The sequence below is a fragment of the Plectrocnemia conspersa genome, unplaced genomic scaffold, assembly GCF_051122295.1.
Source record: "Plectrocnemia conspersa isolate PC_06_02 unplaced genomic scaffold, ASM5112229v1 ptg000001l, whole genome shotgun sequence".
In the NCBI taxonomy this organism is placed as follows: domain Eukaryota; kingdom Metazoa; phylum Arthropoda; class Insecta; order Trichoptera; family Polycentropodidae; genus Plectrocnemia; species Plectrocnemia conspersa.
This window is the reverse complement of record NW_028277165.1, coordinates 10,723,641-10,742,483: the sequence shown is the minus strand read 5'-3', so window position 1 is coordinate 10,742,483 and position 18,843 is coordinate 10,723,641. Positions and strand designations below refer to the sequence as shown.

Genomic DNA, 18,843 nt, shown 5'->3' with positions numbered 1-18,843 from the left:
GGCACAGTAAATATAGAGGGCTCTTGAAATTTGAAGGTATTTTGTCCAAGAAACTAGCTAAAGCAATAATACATAGTCACAACTTGATTTTCGCAAAAAAATCGCGTAGATTGAATTATAATAAATCAAGGCATAGAACACCTACAAAAATGGAAGATGGTTACAAAACATAAAAAAATGTTTGAATCAAGACTTAGAACTACAAACGAAATTGAAAGGGAGCTTACAAAAAAATCTGAAATTAAGGTCTATGAATTAGTTACATTTATTTCATTAATTATAAACTTTTATACAGCTTACCACCAATTTATGATTTAATTTTAATTATTCGTCACGATATTTATCAGTGAATTTAGACACATCTAGACAAACCTAATCTGTTATAATAGATCGGTATAATAATATGGTAATAATCATTTATTCTGATTTGCTAGATTGAAAAACCCTACGGTTCACATGGGATTCGAACCCGTATCTTTCGGGTATTAGTCATCGACTTATACTACTGAAATATAATGCTGGTTGTTGTTGAAAAATTCTCAAAAAATAAAAATCTTTGAGTTTTTTGATAAATAATACATACTTAACATGCAAAATAATTTGCTTACATAAAAATGTTATTTTAAAACAAAATTATTAGTATATTAAAGGGTCAAATTATCCGGCCCTCCTCAGCATCATTAGATTTATATTATGATAATTTGATAAAATCAACTTCTAATTTTATTTTGGTTGGCACTGCTGGCGATTCCTTAATTTTATCCGTTGTCGGTTATAACTAGCTATATTTATATTTCATCGTATAAGATCAAAGATAATCTAGATGCTCTGGTTTGAAAATCCTGGTTTTCATAGCAAATTATCATTCAATATATCCATTAAGCAGTGATAATAAATATTTTCTAAGCGTCGAATGAATACGTGAATTTGTATATATTTTGTTTTAATAAAATAATTGACATATATTTTAATAGTAATAAATAAAAGCAAGGGTAGGCTAAATACATATATTAGTATGTTGTTTGTATGTTACATCGACGATTGTTGGAAAATACTTGTCGCACAGAGATTAGGTAGATTGATACACAAATATACTACAAACAAAAGTTAATCGTTGCGTACACAAAAATGATAGTATTCACAATTGCCGACGAGCTGGTACAATACGCTATCCAGAATAACATGTTGCCGAATCTGTAACTGTTAAAACTACGACTGTTACGTAGTGGTTTCTTATAAGAAAGACACCTCAAATCATCACAATCATCACAATTGATCCAACGTCGAGAGTAAGGAGAGCAAAAGAATCTCCACTATATTGACCAGCTTTTACCAATATTTTTTACTATATATTCACGACTTAGCACACGCGATAGTTCATCTGAACCCTCAAAAAGCGGAACAAAGCCGATCATCAACCGAAAAGCCGCCGCTTCCCCTTTCACATCAACTCTGTTTCAACCACTGAACGAGACACAAACAAAGCTACAAGCGCATTATGTATCTATTAGTAATTACACAAAATGTATGGGATTCAAAATTGTTGCAAATTTAATAATAGCATATATCTTTGCCTTCTATTTAAAAACAAACAAGTGAGTACTAGGTCAGCAGAAGTTCTAAGAAAATAGCTAAAAAATATATATTATATGTCGTTTCTAGATGTTTTTATGTTAGGAATGCAAAAATAAACTTAGACTATACTCTATTGAAGTAGAATTTATGTCTTTTTAAATGACTACTAAAAAGTAACATAGACGTATTAATTATTAATTGTTGAAAATTAATGTGTCGAAAGTACTTGTAATGTGTATAAGTACTTTCGGTACTGGTTTCGATTTGAAAAATAAAAATACTAAATCATAATGCGTATTTCAGTGGTCGGCAAACTATTTTACTCGCGTACCCCTTAAACGACAAAATTATACGTTTGTAAATAATCGAATTTAACTTAAATAATAACTTAATGTATTTAATGACGATCCCTTACACCGATGACGCCAGGACGTCGAAAATATTTAGTATATTTTGTGTGCATAAATATATTATATTTTATTTTCTTTAAGACTAATGTATAGAATATCTACATATAGTATCTAGAAGACGTGGTTCTAATGGAATTAAATTTTGTGAATTAACGCTTAAAATACTTGTACACTGTTTATCATACCTGAGATTTAAATTAAAATAAACTTCTTAAATCATGAAATCGATTTAACAATAATAAACATTTAATGAAAAACAAGTTCAAATAAATAAAGACTAATAACAGTGGTGTTGAATAATTTATTGTAAAAATTTATAATAATACAATTATTCCAATTTATATGAGTTTAAGACCGTGCTTTAATAATGCATTAAATAATATATGCCTGTATGCTTTAATAATTCAATGCCAATCTACAACTGCATAATATTAACTTTCAAATATAGATAATTTTTAGAATTTCGGCAATAAAAATGTATGCAACAGTTGGTTTTCTTTTAGCTGTTATGTCCATGGGTGTTCTAAGATATATTTCGCAAAACTGATTATATTGGAAAAAACTAACTGCGTTGTTGATAAATAATCGAATAACGAAAAATGTTATTATTTGGTTGAAAAATATGTTTTGTTTTGTCTGAGGTAAGAATCATAACTTTTTGGAAATTTATAAATTTTTGGAAATCCTGGATTAGTTAATGAGCGAACCAGTAAAATTATATAATTTGTTTTATAATTTCTATTTCGAATGTAGTTCTAATGTTTAATAAATTATATGACCTTTTATTTGAATCAATATCTCCAAAAAATAAGTCTTATGACACGCACTATCTCAGAACGTGGCAGTGATAATATTATAACTCATTATTTTTAAATAACAAATATGATTTTTTAAATAAAGTTCTAAAAATAGGTTGTATTTATTTTTATCAAAATAGTAGCAAAAGATAATCTAAATAGTTTTCCTATTTTATAAATGATATTTATGGTTAATATGTATATTCTTTCTACATTTTGATAGTACATACTGAAATATAAATTATGAAATTAATTCAATTTTCAACCACCTACTGATGTAAGCAATGTTTTTTAACCATGACGGACGTAAAAATAGAAGAGGCCATGTTTTAAATGATTTACCATATAGCATTGGTTTCTAAAAGGTGGATCACTTTAGTTTTGTAATATATAAACACTTTTACTGGGGAAAAAAGTTGTCAACTATCTCTAACGCAATAAAGAGTCTGCATTGAAGGAATCAGTGTTTATTGTGTCGTGTGCATTAAGTGTAATGCTGTTATTTAAATAAATAATATGCCAAAGCAGAATGTCCTGAGTTATAAAATTGAAATATTTAAAATATTTATTGAAATATTTTAAATATTTTTTTTTTTATAATTTGTTAAACTGAAAAGTTTGTGAAACTGCTAAAAACTACTAAGCATAGACGGATTGTCGAAATCTTCAAACTGCTTCATTGAATACACGTAAAGTCGAGGATGTAATGAATTGTAACAAAACTTTCTTTAAAAAAAGGCACTAGAGTGACCATATGTCTCGTTTTCATCGAGACTGGCCCTTTTTTCAAATGTATTGATCGTCTAGTCTCTTTCGCAATTATGCTTGGTTCCTCTCGTTTTTGAGAAAAAGGTGTGGACAAACGTTTTGGAAATAATCAATGGATTCTACTGAAATAGTACTTTAATGAACATAGTTTTGAGGAACACACGCACGGCAACAAACAAAACTAATTTATTTAACCAATTGGGCACATATAAAATTAATAATTCATAATAATTTAGACAAATGGAATACTGAAAACGTTCCTGTACCGGATAGATAAGTTCAAATATTCACTGAAATAAGTGAAATATGTTTTAATTTTAAGGATGTAAATAATATTCTAGAGTTATTTGGGAGCGGCCCAATTTTGGGGGCGGCTGCAATCTCAAACCCATTTGATAATATTTGTTAAAATAATAAAATTGTTTTCATTTTTGAAAAAACTATGGTTTAAAGTTTGTATTATTATATTATTATTTGTCCAAATCTCAAAAAATGTAGAAGGGATAAGTTGGATCTCCTACCAGGTATAGATTTAAAATCACCAAATAGAATATCCAGGTCGTACAGAAACCAAAACAAACAGTTGCTTGAATCACTAAACGTCACATTTTTTTAAAACAGGTAAACGAATTATTTACATTTTTTTAATTATTAAAAATTATTTTAAAAAACTGCAAAATAAAAAAGATGAATTTTCTGGGGGTAAAGGTCGTTTAACGTTGTAACGTAAAATTCAAACGTCAAACTGCAATTCCGTACCAATACAATAAAAAATAAATTTATGTTTAGAATCGCCAAACTTACATATTTTAAAAATAAAAACGTTACAGCACGAATTCGCACAACCGTTCAACTTTGATACTGTTGTCAGTGAAAAAATGTCGATACATCGTTACATGTTTTGAACCCAGTTTCTCATGCATTATATCAATAACAATGACTTACTTCAAAGACTCTCACCCGGTGGTATGGGTATGTCCTAGAGATTAATGAATACACTCGAAGGCCGTAAGTAATAAAAAAACAGGGACCCATTTGGGGGAAGCAGGTGGAGGCGTTTGTCCCATCTTGAATTTGGCCAAAAAAATGCATTAGCTGATTAATGAAATAGAAATATTAAAAAAACTGAAATGACTTAGAGGATAATAAGCAGAAGAAGAAGTACAGACAAATGTCACATCTCTCTCCGTAGTTTGACTGCACTTCGATATTGCACTATGTTTTAATAATATCTATCCCTACCGATATTATTATAGACTTCGGATATAAGAGGGTTGATCAAAGTATATTTAAACCGAATTTTGGTCAATATGAGGGAGTAAAAATAATTATCATTTCTCAGAAGTCAAAAATTCACATCAAAATCAATAAAATTGTGTCGGCGCCGTTGCAGTTGAAACGATCAGTAACGATTTACTGCTTTTGACGTGTATTTTTAATTGTTTTTTGCGACCACCTATTAATCAAAATTCGGTTTAGATATGTTTCATACAATTCTCACTTATTGTAAGTCGTAATATTGTTATAAAAAGTATTAATATGAACCTTAAATAACTGAACGTTTCCACTGCAACAACGACGGTACGATTTTATTGCTTTTGCCGTGCCGTGCACAGAACTACGAATTTGGCCAGAAAAATGCGCCATTTAATGAAAAACGTATTATGTACATTATTTTCATGTATATTTTGTTGTCGACTGTTATTATAATTGTTTGTTTAAGATTTTGTTTTATTATTTTTTTAATTAAATCTTTCGCTGTAACCTGACAGCGAAAGCCCAATGCGCTACAACGGAGTAAGCCTGTACCAGCTGAGTAAGTAACCTACAAGTAAGTAACCACCAGACGGAAAGTCTGGAAATCGGTGACATCTATAAATACACATCTAATTATAAATTACGATGTGTAATATAATTTATAACCAATAGATGTCATTTCAACAGAGGCCGTTTTTTTTAATAATAGCGGATTTTTTATAAATAAAAATTTGAGTACCGCCGCCGGGGCTCAAGAGTTCCTAGTCTGAGATGTTACAAACTAAGCTATTCCGTCCTTATTAGTATTATTATTTTATTTTTTCGTATTCATACGTATACTTGATAATTATGTATTATGTTTCTGTAATTCAATATTTTTTTCAATAATTTAATTAAGTTAAAAAATTATGTTTTTAAATTTAACCTTAAATTTCGCCAACCGCTTACTTGGGACAAAATGTTTTGGGCCCAATGTGTCCCGATTGAGCGGAATCGGCTGTAATATAAAATATCACTATACTAACTTTTGAAACGGGAGAAAAATTTTCACGTTGCTTGGTAAAATAAAGCATAATTTTTTTTAAAATGAATAAAAACAATTCAAAACGATTTACAATTTTTCGCTGGGTGACCAAGTACATTACTTCGCTTTCTAAATAAAACAGTAATTTATAAAAAACTATGATTCTTTAAAAAAATACACAGTAAAACATATTTCCTAATTTTTATTTTAAGAAAACAAATGTCCCGTTTTTATTGCAAGGAAATGTGGTTCTTGAGAGTTCTAGACGGTTTTAAAGATCTCGGCGCTCCCAAGGAAGCAACAAAAGAAAATATATTATTTATGTAAAGATATTAGTTTCCAATTACGAAGGGTGCGATTGGAAAAACCGCGAACCGCAGTTTGGGACGCCCGATCGCGAGCCGAAACGTCACCGGGTGGCTAGCGGCAACACTAGCGGTCGGCGGAGAGTGGCAGTGTCCCGCGAGGGTGCGTACGAAATGGAGTGCGAAGGCCTCTCGCCTGCCAAAAGGCTGCACGCACACGAACAGGAGCTACACGGCGAGCACTTGGTCGGCTCCACGCAACGCTTCCCCTTTTCTTTCGACAACGACGTCGAAGAGTCCAGATCGGGTGAGTCGGATCTTGAATACTTTCGATCGATCGATACACTCCAAAGGTGAAAAGTGGAAAAACGCGACGTCGCGTGCACGGAGAGTTTCACGCGCGACGCCGACGACACAATTTGCGACACGAGCGAGCCACCCTTAAACGGGCGTTCGTGTCATAATACGTTTTGTTCAGCTGCATTGCGCGCTACGTCACTTTTGACGTTTCACGAAAAAGAGGTCGTAAGAGTAGCAAACTCGGCCATAATTTATTCGAATAACAGCTGTTATTCGAATTGTTTCAAACTAGTATTGCCATGTGTATAAATAATTCAGGTATAGAATTGTCTTCGCTTTACGGAACAGTTACGTATATCGAATGTTTCAAGTTTTTGCTTTTTTGACATCGGGTGAAACGTTGAAAGTTTTGCGTAAAACGTTCCTAGCTCACATTATTTCACGTTTTGGTGACATCAACTGGCCGCCAGGATCATGCGTTTTAACGCCGTTGGATTTTTTGTGGGACTAACCCGAAACATTGAAGGACTTAAAAACTAACATCGGCCTAGTTATAACCAAGATTCCGCCCGAAATGTACGAAAAAGTCATCGAAAATTATATCGAACGGGTCAGCAGCTGCAAAAGATGCGAAGGCGACCATTTAATAAATATTATTTTTCATAGTTAATGAAATACAGCAAATGTTCGATTAATGAAAAAAATCCGACGACATTAAATTTGTGTTTTTTTTTTTAAGTTTGGAAACAAGTTGGATCACTCTTTATATGTACATACAATACATATCAATGGCTTAAGGTGTAAAATTGCTAACTCCATATTCGACAACTTGAAAATAGGAAAATAAAATAATATCTCAAGTTTGTAGTGTCCAGTTGGAAATTTTTGAGCATGTGTATTTTGATTAAATGTACAAAAATTACATTGTTAAGTAATTTTCATTCAAAAGCGGAAATTTACACTATAAGTTATCAATATTACAGGGTGTTCTTTATAAAGAACAAAAATATTTTTTACGAAATCTAATACGCATACCCTCTAAATATATTCTAATTGCCCCTTAACACTCATTAGTGAAATATCAGCTCCCAACCCGTGCCAAATTACCGACAAAGAAAAAATCGGCGCTTTGCACCTCTCCGTGGGTCTCCGCCCCTCTGGACTCCCGGGTGACATTCATTTACCTATTAACGTATGAATCGAGGAACATGGAACATACTTTTGAAAATTTTCGATTGATAAATCATGTGTTTGTAATAAATGAGACACTTATTCCATATGTCGTGACTAGGGATTCCAATCCCGGGATCCCGGATCCCGAACGATTTTCAATACCCGATGAGTCCCGGGATTATAAAACATAATCCCGAATTTTTCGGATTAATTGATTTATCAAGTAAAATCGAATTATTATTGACAAAATCGTCATCTGTGAATCTTTGAGGCTGTGAGTCTGAACGTGCTTTTTCAGCAGCAGGCTGCTTAGGAACCAAAATCAGATCAAGGCTAAATGATGAAACGCTTGATGCTTTGATGTTACTTCGTGAGTTTTATTAAAAATAATGTTTTCCATTAATTTTGTCTATGAATGTACATATGTACATACATTGTCAAAAGTTCATTTTTATCTTCTCAAATAAATATATAAGACCTTCCCTTTTTTATTTTTATTATATTATTTTCTATTTTAAGCCCAAGACTAAGACTACTTCATACATTATACGTTATAAAAAACAGATGTAATAATATTTTGTATTATTCATTTTAAATTATTTTTATCGATAAAATAACATGAAAATTATCCCGGGACTGGTCCCGGGATCGACTAATTGCAATACCGAAATCCCGGGATCAAAATTTTGGCCCGGGATTGGAATCCCTAGTCGTGACTGATTATCGTTTCGTTGGTGAGAGCAAAAACACGTTCTATGTTTAAAAGAATGACATTTTGCACTGAGTTGATAAGATAAAATTTCAAATTTCGTGCAATTTCAGGAAAACAAAACCAGAATGTATTTAAATCATGAATTGATTAACATTTTACATTTAAACAAAGTAATTACTGTGGATGTTTTCATTTTAAAGTATCTTTTTTACTATCGGGGTACATCTCTCTCTGTCTTGTACACATCGAAGTAAATATTATTTTTGTTCCTCTTCTACTGCAGTCAAGGCATGAGAGTCTTGCATCAACTTTACAGTTCTTTCAGCTGTATCGTTCACTGCTTTAATCAAAGATATAGTATTTTTGCCTTTCAAAAATGTATCATTGCTTTTTCATGAAGATGGAGAAAACCATCATTAAGTTTAAGACTAGAGAATAAATTCCTTCTCTTGATGGATATAAAATCATCGACTTTTTATTTAAATAAAATCTATAGTAATTTTAGGGAAAAAAATTACATATGTAAATATGAACAACTTTTAAATTATTAATAAACTCACCATACAATGAGCCGCTAAGTTCTTCAGTTGACGGAATGTATCAATGCCCAAAACTCAATATATTTCCTTTGTTCAAATTCTTAGGAATTTTTTTTTTTTTTTGATTAAGATACTCGTCGAATGGTGACAAGACAGCTATTTCGTCAGTTAAATACCATAAAGTCAGTTAAACTTCTTTAAGGCTGCTTTTTAGATGATTTCGTTAACATTTTTATATACCTTCAACTTTATGTAGCACAGATCTTGGTAAGGAGTTTTTAATGCTGAAATACATTGCATTCATTGCTTAACGTAGGATGTCACAATAAAAAAGCACACATCTTGCAGTGCTGCCTTGTCTTTCTTGGTCAATTTGAACTGAGAGCTGAGTAGTAATATTTTCAGAGAGTACAAATTGCTCTTGCCATCCAACGAGTTTGGTGCATGGCACCTGGTGGCCTAATTTTTAATCTACTTTGATCAAATTCACCGCCTAAAAATAAGATAGAGAACTATCTCAACTCTCGGTAGTCGTCTCGTACGATATTTTCTTGTAGATTAGCTCCATAGAACTTGAGCAATGGCTCGATTTAGGAATTCCTAAAATGTGCTTTAACGATTTCTTTGCAGGATAAAATCTCGTTGGGATTACCACTTTTTTCAATTTTCTTTCAACATCTGAACTTATATAATAGTATTCTACTTAAAAATGTATTTTTATGTTAAGTAAATTTCAAGTACAGAATCAAGAACCGTGGAACTATGGGATAAAATTCTTAAATAAAATGCCGCACAGTGTGAAAACCACGTTTCTTCCATTGTGATTGATACACATATAGTGTTTGTAATAAAACTTTCCAGTCAGTTTAATATATATTTGATTTCCATCGAAATGTATCCAAAACATCGGCCGATATATCCCAGTTCTAGAATATTTATAAGTATTTTATAAATTTGTTTTCATGCGAGAAGAAAACAATTTAAAAGGTTAAAATTAAACCATTTCACAAACATGGCTTGTTGATCAGTGTTTTGTATATAATGTAAGACTTTTTATTATTTGCAATTATATTATATATGAAAGCTTTAAAGTACAAACATAGTAGTGGAATTAAACTTTCTTCTTTCAGAATTTTTTGTGTGCAATTTAAAAAAATATTTTATCAGTTTGCTATGTTTTAAAGTAATTCTTACTATATTATATTATTAACGTTTCGTTGTTTTATATATATTAAAAAATATTTATATATTCACTTACATATACTATAGTATGTAGGGAATAACATTACGCCAATACACCCTGCACAGAAACAACTACATATAAAAGTATTTACAATAATATCATTAAGGACTAGACTAGTAAGTACCTAGATGAGAACAAGTCACTATTATCCAACATATGTTTAAAAAGTTACATAGCTGTTCTTATTGTGGATTTTTTCAATATTCCTGTTATTGAATGCTATACTTTAAACAAAGCTGGGGAACGCAAGCGCTGGTAATTAGGTGGCATGCAAATATAAAGCGCTTTGCTAAATGCACTCGTCGATGCGACTTAAGAGAATCATATCCCAACATAACCTGTAGATATTTTGTGTCCATTAAAAACAGATATGATCTATTTCTATACTCTCTCATGTACAAGCATCTGAGAAACCTTTTTTGTAAGAAGTAAGTCAGTTGCATTATCTGGCAACCAGACCAGAGAAGCATGCTTGCACTAGGTGATTATATTTACAATGTAACCGCACTGGTTCCTTGACTCTTCCAATTTATATATACGCATATCGCAAATCCCATCTTAGGGGTTTTATTACATATGTTTTTTTATACTGATGGAATTTATAGTTCGCTTGAAACAAGACACCCAAACCGGTTACCGCTTTTGTGCGATATAACAGTTAAAGTCAAAAGGAAACTCACACCTCCATACCTCTCACGAAGGAACGTACTCCACGTGTTTAGAACCCCTGGTTTATACCAGCGCTTCTTAACCTTTTTGGGCCTGTGTAATATTTTTCTTCGCCCCCTTCTCACAATAGTTGCTCGAGAAAAATAAATGAAGAAGTACGTGTTAAAAATTATATCGTTTATTTTAAAATTACAAAATATATTTCTTATGAACTTATATAATATATTATTTTTTAAAAACAAAATAAGTAATACATTTACATATCTCTTTATTTAATGTGATCCTTGTGCAATGTAAATTAGCAAGTTTATTGATATCAGGTCGCAATATTTTTAACGAAAAACGAAGATCGCCCTATTTACAACATCAATACAGTTACGAATTTTTGAGAGAAGTTACTCGACTAAATCCAGATTCAACGAAATTAGATGTGGCCTTTGGCTCTAAAAAAAAGGTCATTTGGGATTTTTTCTTTCTAACGTAACGAGGGCTTTTGTGTTGTCCTATCCGTTACATTCTATTGTTTAATTTATTCTTATATATGAGTTTCAAAAATAAGAACCTTCATAACAGGTTTTCTTGCTCAAAGCTTTTAAAAGTATTCAACTGGTTTGTCTTTCTTTTTTCGTAACTTGCATGGTAGCATGCTATCGATTGTTAATATAGACATAAAGATTAACGCATACCATAATAAAAAGGGTCAGTTCAACTCGCGATAAAAGCATTTTTTACCTTGAAATAAAAATTAGTGTGCGTTTAAAAACAAACGCCGCGGGAGACCACTTAACGAATTATATACGCGCCATATATAATAAAGGATTAAGATTAATCGCATTTAGAGTAGATAACGAGTGTTGTCGTTTGCAATCTGCTTATTGGCAAACAACAATTTATATTCGTAGAAATTCGCCACCTTTCTCTGATTGGCCGTCCCGCCGAAAAATGGCAGACTACAGAGTCCACCGTGAAGTGATTACTTCCCCTCAGACAGTTAATCTGAGGAATTTTACTCGGGGATTTCACCTGATCACTTCCTCTTCGACGCTTATTCTGACACAGACTTGAACATCCACTTCAAGAGATCTTCAACTTGGATCGTTACCGAGAGGAAGCTGATTAAACGTTGGACCAGCAAAGATCGCAGAAACCACCGCTTTCTTATCCTCATCTACTAGTCCAGCTCGACGTCCAGAATCTAGAGCGACTCACTTCGGAGACATCTACAGCCCACGGACGCATCCACAGACAGCGCGCCTCAACTGTTGAGCAACAAACAATTCATATTTGTCTTAACCAAATAAAAATCCCGGACAGAGTATTGTCGACATTTTTTCTTTGATTATCTAAAATATATTTTTCTTTTTAAGAATATTACGGTAAAGATAATTAAATTTAATAAATATAAAACGCATATTCACATAAATTGTAGAAAATTATAATTCTTTGTACAAAGATCGAGGCACTTAACGTCTTTACTTGCTCCGCACCACTAACCGACTACCACATAATATTTCAAGGGAGGCACCCTTGAAATATTATGTGGCTCCAAGGGGGCTACGTATACCCCGGTTGAGAAACGCTTGTTTAAACACTCAAATTTAAAAATGTATACATTTGACCCATATACATTTTCTTGCAAAAACTTTCTTCGTGCTTGATGGGAATCGATGGGAAATTGTCGATGTGACCACGTGTACAGATACGAGGCAGATAACGACGCATTTTTGGCGGTGCTAACACGAAAAGTTGATCGGTGCCAGGCGGCGACGCTCGGTTCACATCGGGACGTTCAGTCGACAATAGCACGACGTGCGCGATTGTTCCATCCTGCCAAACTACATTCGTTGTGACGCCTGAAAATCGGCTTCGAACACTATAAAACAGACCGGTCGTTACCAGCTCAATCCACGTGCGATGATTGTGTAACAGATTCCACAGGTTGGATCCGTTAAGATTTTGTAATCGAGTGACGACACACAAACATACACACAACTGATAATATCGCGCATTGTCTTACAAAAATCACGATTTATAAGTTTCGATTTGTGTTTTGGTTTGAACTTATCAATCAGCGAATTCGGTGTTTAATTCGTTGCGTAAATAAACACTGATTATAAATAGCGCTTACTGAGCGCGAGTGGACTGCTTTAGGATTTTCCGGTACGTGTTTATCGGATTCATATTTACGTATAAAACTGTATCATTTACAATTTTCAAAACCGTTCTATTTTATATGTTTTTAATTTGATTCAAATTATTTTTTTGTTGTATTATTTTTAATTATTTATTTTTTCAGTTTATCGCTTTAAGAACATATATTAATTTTGAAATGTTTTAATTTACACATGTATATATTCCACATTTATACTGGAGCATTGCCAAATATGTATGTAGTATGTATACTATATACTTCCATATCAAAGTTGTAACCTATTTACACTTATGTGTGAAATTTGTTTCGCAGTGAAGCGTATTCAATATAAATAAATTAATAATTATTTTTTCAGTATATTTTGAATGTTACTAAAATTGTTTATATATTGAATAGGCACACGATGAGAGTATAAAATTAGTATACGTCAATGTCTGTTTCGTGCTAAAATACTGATGGCTTAAAAGCTGTATTTTTAGGTAGATTTCTTTAGAAATATACCTATAGCAGAGGCAAATATATTCATGACGCGACAAAAATCAATGCAGTATTATCTAATATAACAATGAGACCCATTCTTTTTCTGAAAATAGGTATCGTAAAAAACTCGGCTAAACTATCAGGCTTAGCCTAACGCCATTTTGTTTAAAAATGACGTCTATTAAAAAAATTATAACTGTTAAAAAAATTATAGAGAAAAATGTAAAGTAGTGAAAAGCGTTTAAAAGCTTACATTTTTGTGGTTATAGTTTTAAAAGGGCGACTATTCATAAAAAATATATATTTGTTGAGAAACTGTAGAAAAAATTATAGAAGCTTAAATAAAATAAATTTTTATCGTTTTAAAATAAAAATAAAATATATATGTATTTCACATTTTTGTAATCATTTATGTTTCGATTTAATCATATTGATTTAAATTTATTTTTAAATAGATCTTTTCAATATCTCAACAAAAACAATGACATATCTTCGGGGTTCAGTCGACTTCTGTGCTTTGTTTTCATGTTCATTAAACTAGAATGTACTTGTTTACATAGATAACTTGTTTCAAAGGCAGTGGCTTATTTATCATTTCCTCGTACATATTTTTAAAAACCGGTACGGCTCTTGCATTGTTAAATAATACACATCTGCTTTGTTTACCAATTCAATGCGAATGCATTATTATAACGAAGTTCAAGAATTGCCTCTGCCAGTCCTTCAGGCTTTTCTGGTGTTGTGACGTGTATCTCGACTATAACTTGGCGGATGTTGGTTTTTAGGTGCTCCAACGGCATTAAAGCGGCCAGTTGACGTTACCAAAACGTGAAATAATACAAAACTTCCAACCCGATGTATGGGTTATTAGAACCACATTATTAACAGCTATCTGATTAACAGTGTTGCCAATATAGGAAACTCGAATTAGATCACCCATATAGTTAAATTTTGAAGTATGTATTTTATAAAGAAAACTCAAGATAGTTTGCCTTATAAAAATGAAAAATGATCTTGTTTTAAAATGGCATCTATTAAAAATTAAAAAAAATAAAGTTAAAAAGTAAAAAAGGTTTAAGGATACAAATTCAAATAAGAGTTTAATTAATTTTTTTTTCATTTTTTGTTATTTATTTGGGTTTTGTTGTAGTTTTAATGTTATATTTATGAAACGTTCTCAAAAATAGATCCTATTAATATATTGACTAAGTTCACTAACCAGTTTGATCTGATCTGAATCTTTATTCAAAATTATGGCTATTTAAAGTATTACAAAATTCGTAAAACCGTTTAAAAAATCTTAGAGAAAATTGTAAAGAGGTCTAAAATATTTTGAAATACAAATTTAAATAAAATTAAAATTGAAAAAATGTTTTTTGCTTTTTTTTGTCATTTATGTAGGTTTTTGAGGACACGGTAACTACTGTATTTTTAATGATATCGCCATGCATCTTTTTTCTGAAAATAGATCTTGTATATATTACAATTAAGACAATTCAAAAATAATACATTTTTTTTGTTATATAATGAGGAATCAACGAAATTTTAGGACACGATAACTGACGTAGTTTTGATTATATCGATATGAAAATTATTCTAAAAATAGATTCACTTATATTAAAAATATTTCAGTTGTGTTTGCAAGCCAGCCTGATTTGCATATTGTTTCAAAATGGCAACTAAACAAAAAAATAAAACTCAATAAGTTTTTTTAAATGATATATTAAAAAAATAATTCGTAGCCAAGTTTAAATAACGTATTGTAAAATCGTTACGAGGTCAAAAATGTTTTATAATGGATATTAAAATAATACAAAAATATACAGAAATCTACCCAATTCTTGCGGCCATTGCCGGACGATTTTTTAAAAAATATATACATATCTTTAAGCATATTGTTACTTTAATCAATTATACAGAATAGTATTAGCTGGTTAAATTAAATTTTAATATAATTTATAATGTTAAATATGTATTTAAAGGTTGGGAATTGTAATGTTATTGTATTTTTTAAAAACAAGAACACGCGTAAGGATAAATATTATTGAATATTTCAAAGCCATGATAAAAATAACATTATGGGCTGAAAATTGTTGCGCTGCGCTAGAAATTTAAATACAATTGAAGCTGTATAAATTTAAAGACACCAACTCTCTCACCACTCGAGAGTTGTTCTTGTTTTATAAATCGTATTGTTGAGACGCCAATAGAATTTCTGCTTTATAATTTAGATCTATAAGTAAAAATATAGCAATTTTTGTCTATGAAGTAAATTAAAAACAAATATGGAATTTCACTTCTAGAACGCCTAAGATAATTCTAATATTCTAAATTGGCGATGCTCTTTTCAGCGTGGGTCGACGTGTAAAAAGATAACATTTCACATGATAACTTTCAACTAACACTTTTCGTCAAAACATTGCATTTTTCAATATTATACAGGATCGTGCAAATGTGTGTGTGTGTGTGTGTGTGTGTCTCTGCGCGTTTTCTTTATGTCACGAACGTTATTTCGCACAAAATTGTCTTGAAATAGAAACACTCGAGACGTCCAACTTCAGTACACTTGAGGTTCTAGAACTATTGTGACTCGCGAGTGAGAAGAAGAAGATGTCGCAAAGGGGTGTCATCGAAGTCGGGGTCGGAAGACCTTTGCAAATAGCCGTAGATTTCTTCTACGACGAAGAAGGTAACCACAATACATTATTTTTTTATTTACAGTTGCTTTCATTAAATATGGCGGTTGATGGAACGCTAAATTGAAAAAAGACCTTGTTTAGTTATGCTTCAGATATTTGAATGACACAGCGTATTCATACTAATGGCCACAACACAACTTATTAAAAAAATATAAGTGTTAATTTTAATTCTACACATATTGTCACTTTTCACACCTTACTATTTTTAATATCTATATTTGAAACTAGTTTGAATGTGGATTTCGGGCTTAAGAGTTATGTATATACATACATAAAATATACTTAATAGTCGCATTATATAGTTAATTGCAAATCTTTTGATTTCTGACTAATATAAATTTTCATCTGGAGTATTTTGGTTAGTTCTAAAACACGCGTTGTCATCACTTTTCCTCAGTCGACTAGACTATTTGCGTCATTCGTTTTTCTTCGGGCATCAATGTCGAATACATTACACGTTTCTTGCTTCTTTGGCAAGCAATTTGTAGCATCAGGTTTGTGACTAATTTGCAGGTGAGATCTATAAAGATAGATAGTCTTGGATTTACGAGCGATCAGTAGGCGCAGCAAATCGCTGCCAAGAGATAATTCGCATATTGTTGTGACACTGGTAGTGTTGTTCTATTTCAGAATTTTCCACTTACTTGTATATTTCTAACGCATCGTCATAAAAACGTTCACCTCGTCGCATAGCAAAACGTTGAGCTGTTTTCGTTTGAAAACGACTTTTCTTGGCGCCGGCTGTTTTCTGATCAATTAGGTTAATTAATTTTTGGTTTGTTTACCTATATCAAAAAGTAAACACGAAATTGTACAGCAATTATTGTTGTTATGCAATTACATTAACTTCTGTGATTAAGAAAAAATTCTATATTTTTTTTGGAATTCTTGTTAGAATAATTATAATCACTATAACCATTTTCTAGTTAATCTAGCTACTTACATTTTACTTTATATGAAGAATATTACCATGGACCCAAAATATAGCATTCTTTAAACAACAACGTATTTTCTCTTATTTTATATACTTATTGAAAATTCGTCAATCGAAAGACTGCAATCTCTGCCAAAAATTTGTTGTCTTCCTTTCATTATATAGCGTGAGTAAACAATTGGCATCATGAATACAATCGATATACAGTTTGACACGTGCTGATCTTTGTATTAGTACATGAGCTTTGATCTCTTTATTTAAAAGGATAACTCATTGCGCATTTGATGAATAATGTTTATGCTCTTACAAATATATTTAACTCTTCTTAATATCTATAAGAATTCCTTTATGTATGAGCGATTGCATCTCGTTGTCCGACTTAGGCAATCTGCCATATGAAAAGAGCTTCACTTACACATGAATCGATATCTCGACGAATGCCCACACTTATTTTACTGTTTGCGTAGGTTGTTGTCATGAATTTAATCTTTGAAAAAGCGAGGGCGTTCAATTACTCTTAGACTATTTTTTGTATTTCCGTGATAGTAAACTGTGACAATTTAAATATATATAATGCTCCATCTATTTAATGCTTCAAATACTAAAGCTTCTCTCGAAGTGATTTATTTTGCTTTTAAACAACAATATACAAGTGTCACAACATGAAGTTAGCTAAGAATAAATTAAAATCATATTGTTTAATTACTGACATCATTGTATAGTTATGTGTAATTATTTTAATTATTAATATTGAAAATGTTTCTTTAAACATGCATATGAATGTATAGCAGCCGCGTACGGTGAGATGCTTTCCTTTTCGCTCGCTCGCGTGTTAAGTAACGGGAGTGAGTGAGAGATAAGGGCGTGCGAAACGCGCCCGATGTATAGTATTATACATAAGTTCTGACGTTATTAATTTTTTGGAATGAAGCCTGGAACTGGAGCCCAACATTGCTCGTTTGTTCTTCGCTTATATAATGTTTTGAATTATATTGATTGTTTGTTCTTCGCTTATATTATGTTTTGAGTTAAACGGTTTAATTACATTTTAGCAACCCAAAGCGGGGGAAATTAGTACCCCAATGTTTTTTTCATATCTATAGTACAATTATGTTTTATGTATTTCTGTAATAACTTTTTACAAATATATTGTAATGGTTTTTACTTGATGTGTAAAATCTCATTTTAGTGTTGTTTTCCCGAGAAACTATAAAGCTGTCAACAAAATTTTACGATTCTTATGTTGAAAAAGACGAAAGAAAATGTCCAAAAAATGGTTTTGCATTATTTTGTACATGCGATGTAATGATTCAATTTAATTCTCACTTGCAGTTCGCGAATATCAAAATTATAGCTATTTTAAATGCCTTTATTTATTGAATACGCTGAAATCTAGTATTCATGTATGAATTTACAACAGATCTGGGGTCCAGCCGTCCCCCTGTTCGCACTTATATCAATTTTTAACCTCCATCATAGGTAATATATAATATATTTAAAAATAGAGTAAATGACATAATGAGAATTTGTTTTTATTTTTTGTAATTTTTAACATAGTTTATTTTTTAAAAGTATTATTAGCTATATGTTCGTACTACACTGGATTATATGTATTATAGAGTAATAAAATGTAGTTTATACTTATATATTTCATAGTATGTCTAACTTAATAATTTCTAAATCTTTTAATTTTTTTCAAATTTATGTAAGTTGAATTCGCGATTGCATAAATAAATTGACTCGTGGTAAATTTTGTCTCATAATGCCACACTATATGTACTTCTATATATGTATATGTTACTATGT

At 31.3% G+C, this 18,843-nt stretch overlaps 1 protein-coding gene across 2 annotated transcripts in view; it reads left to right on the top strand.

Moving 5' to 3' along the window:
• Nucleotides 1-6,285: 6,285 nt before the first annotated feature.
• Nucleotides 6,286-18,843, top strand: part of AMPdeam (AMP deaminase) — a 29,716-nt gene continuing 17,158 nt past the window's right edge. The window contains exons 1-2 of one of the 2 annotated variants that reach the window (XM_088192334.1): nucleotides 12,548-12,710; nucleotides 15,941-16,093. In XM_088192334.1, coding sequence (XP_088048460.1) covers nucleotides 16,015-16,093 — 79 coding nt within the window. In that variant the 5' untranslated portion in view covers nucleotides 12,548-12,710; nucleotides 15,941-16,014. Of the gene's footprint in view, nucleotides 6,444-12,547; nucleotides 12,711-15,940; nucleotides 16,094-18,843 lie in introns of those variants that run through there. The other variant, XM_088192326.1, reaches the window with a different exon arrangement.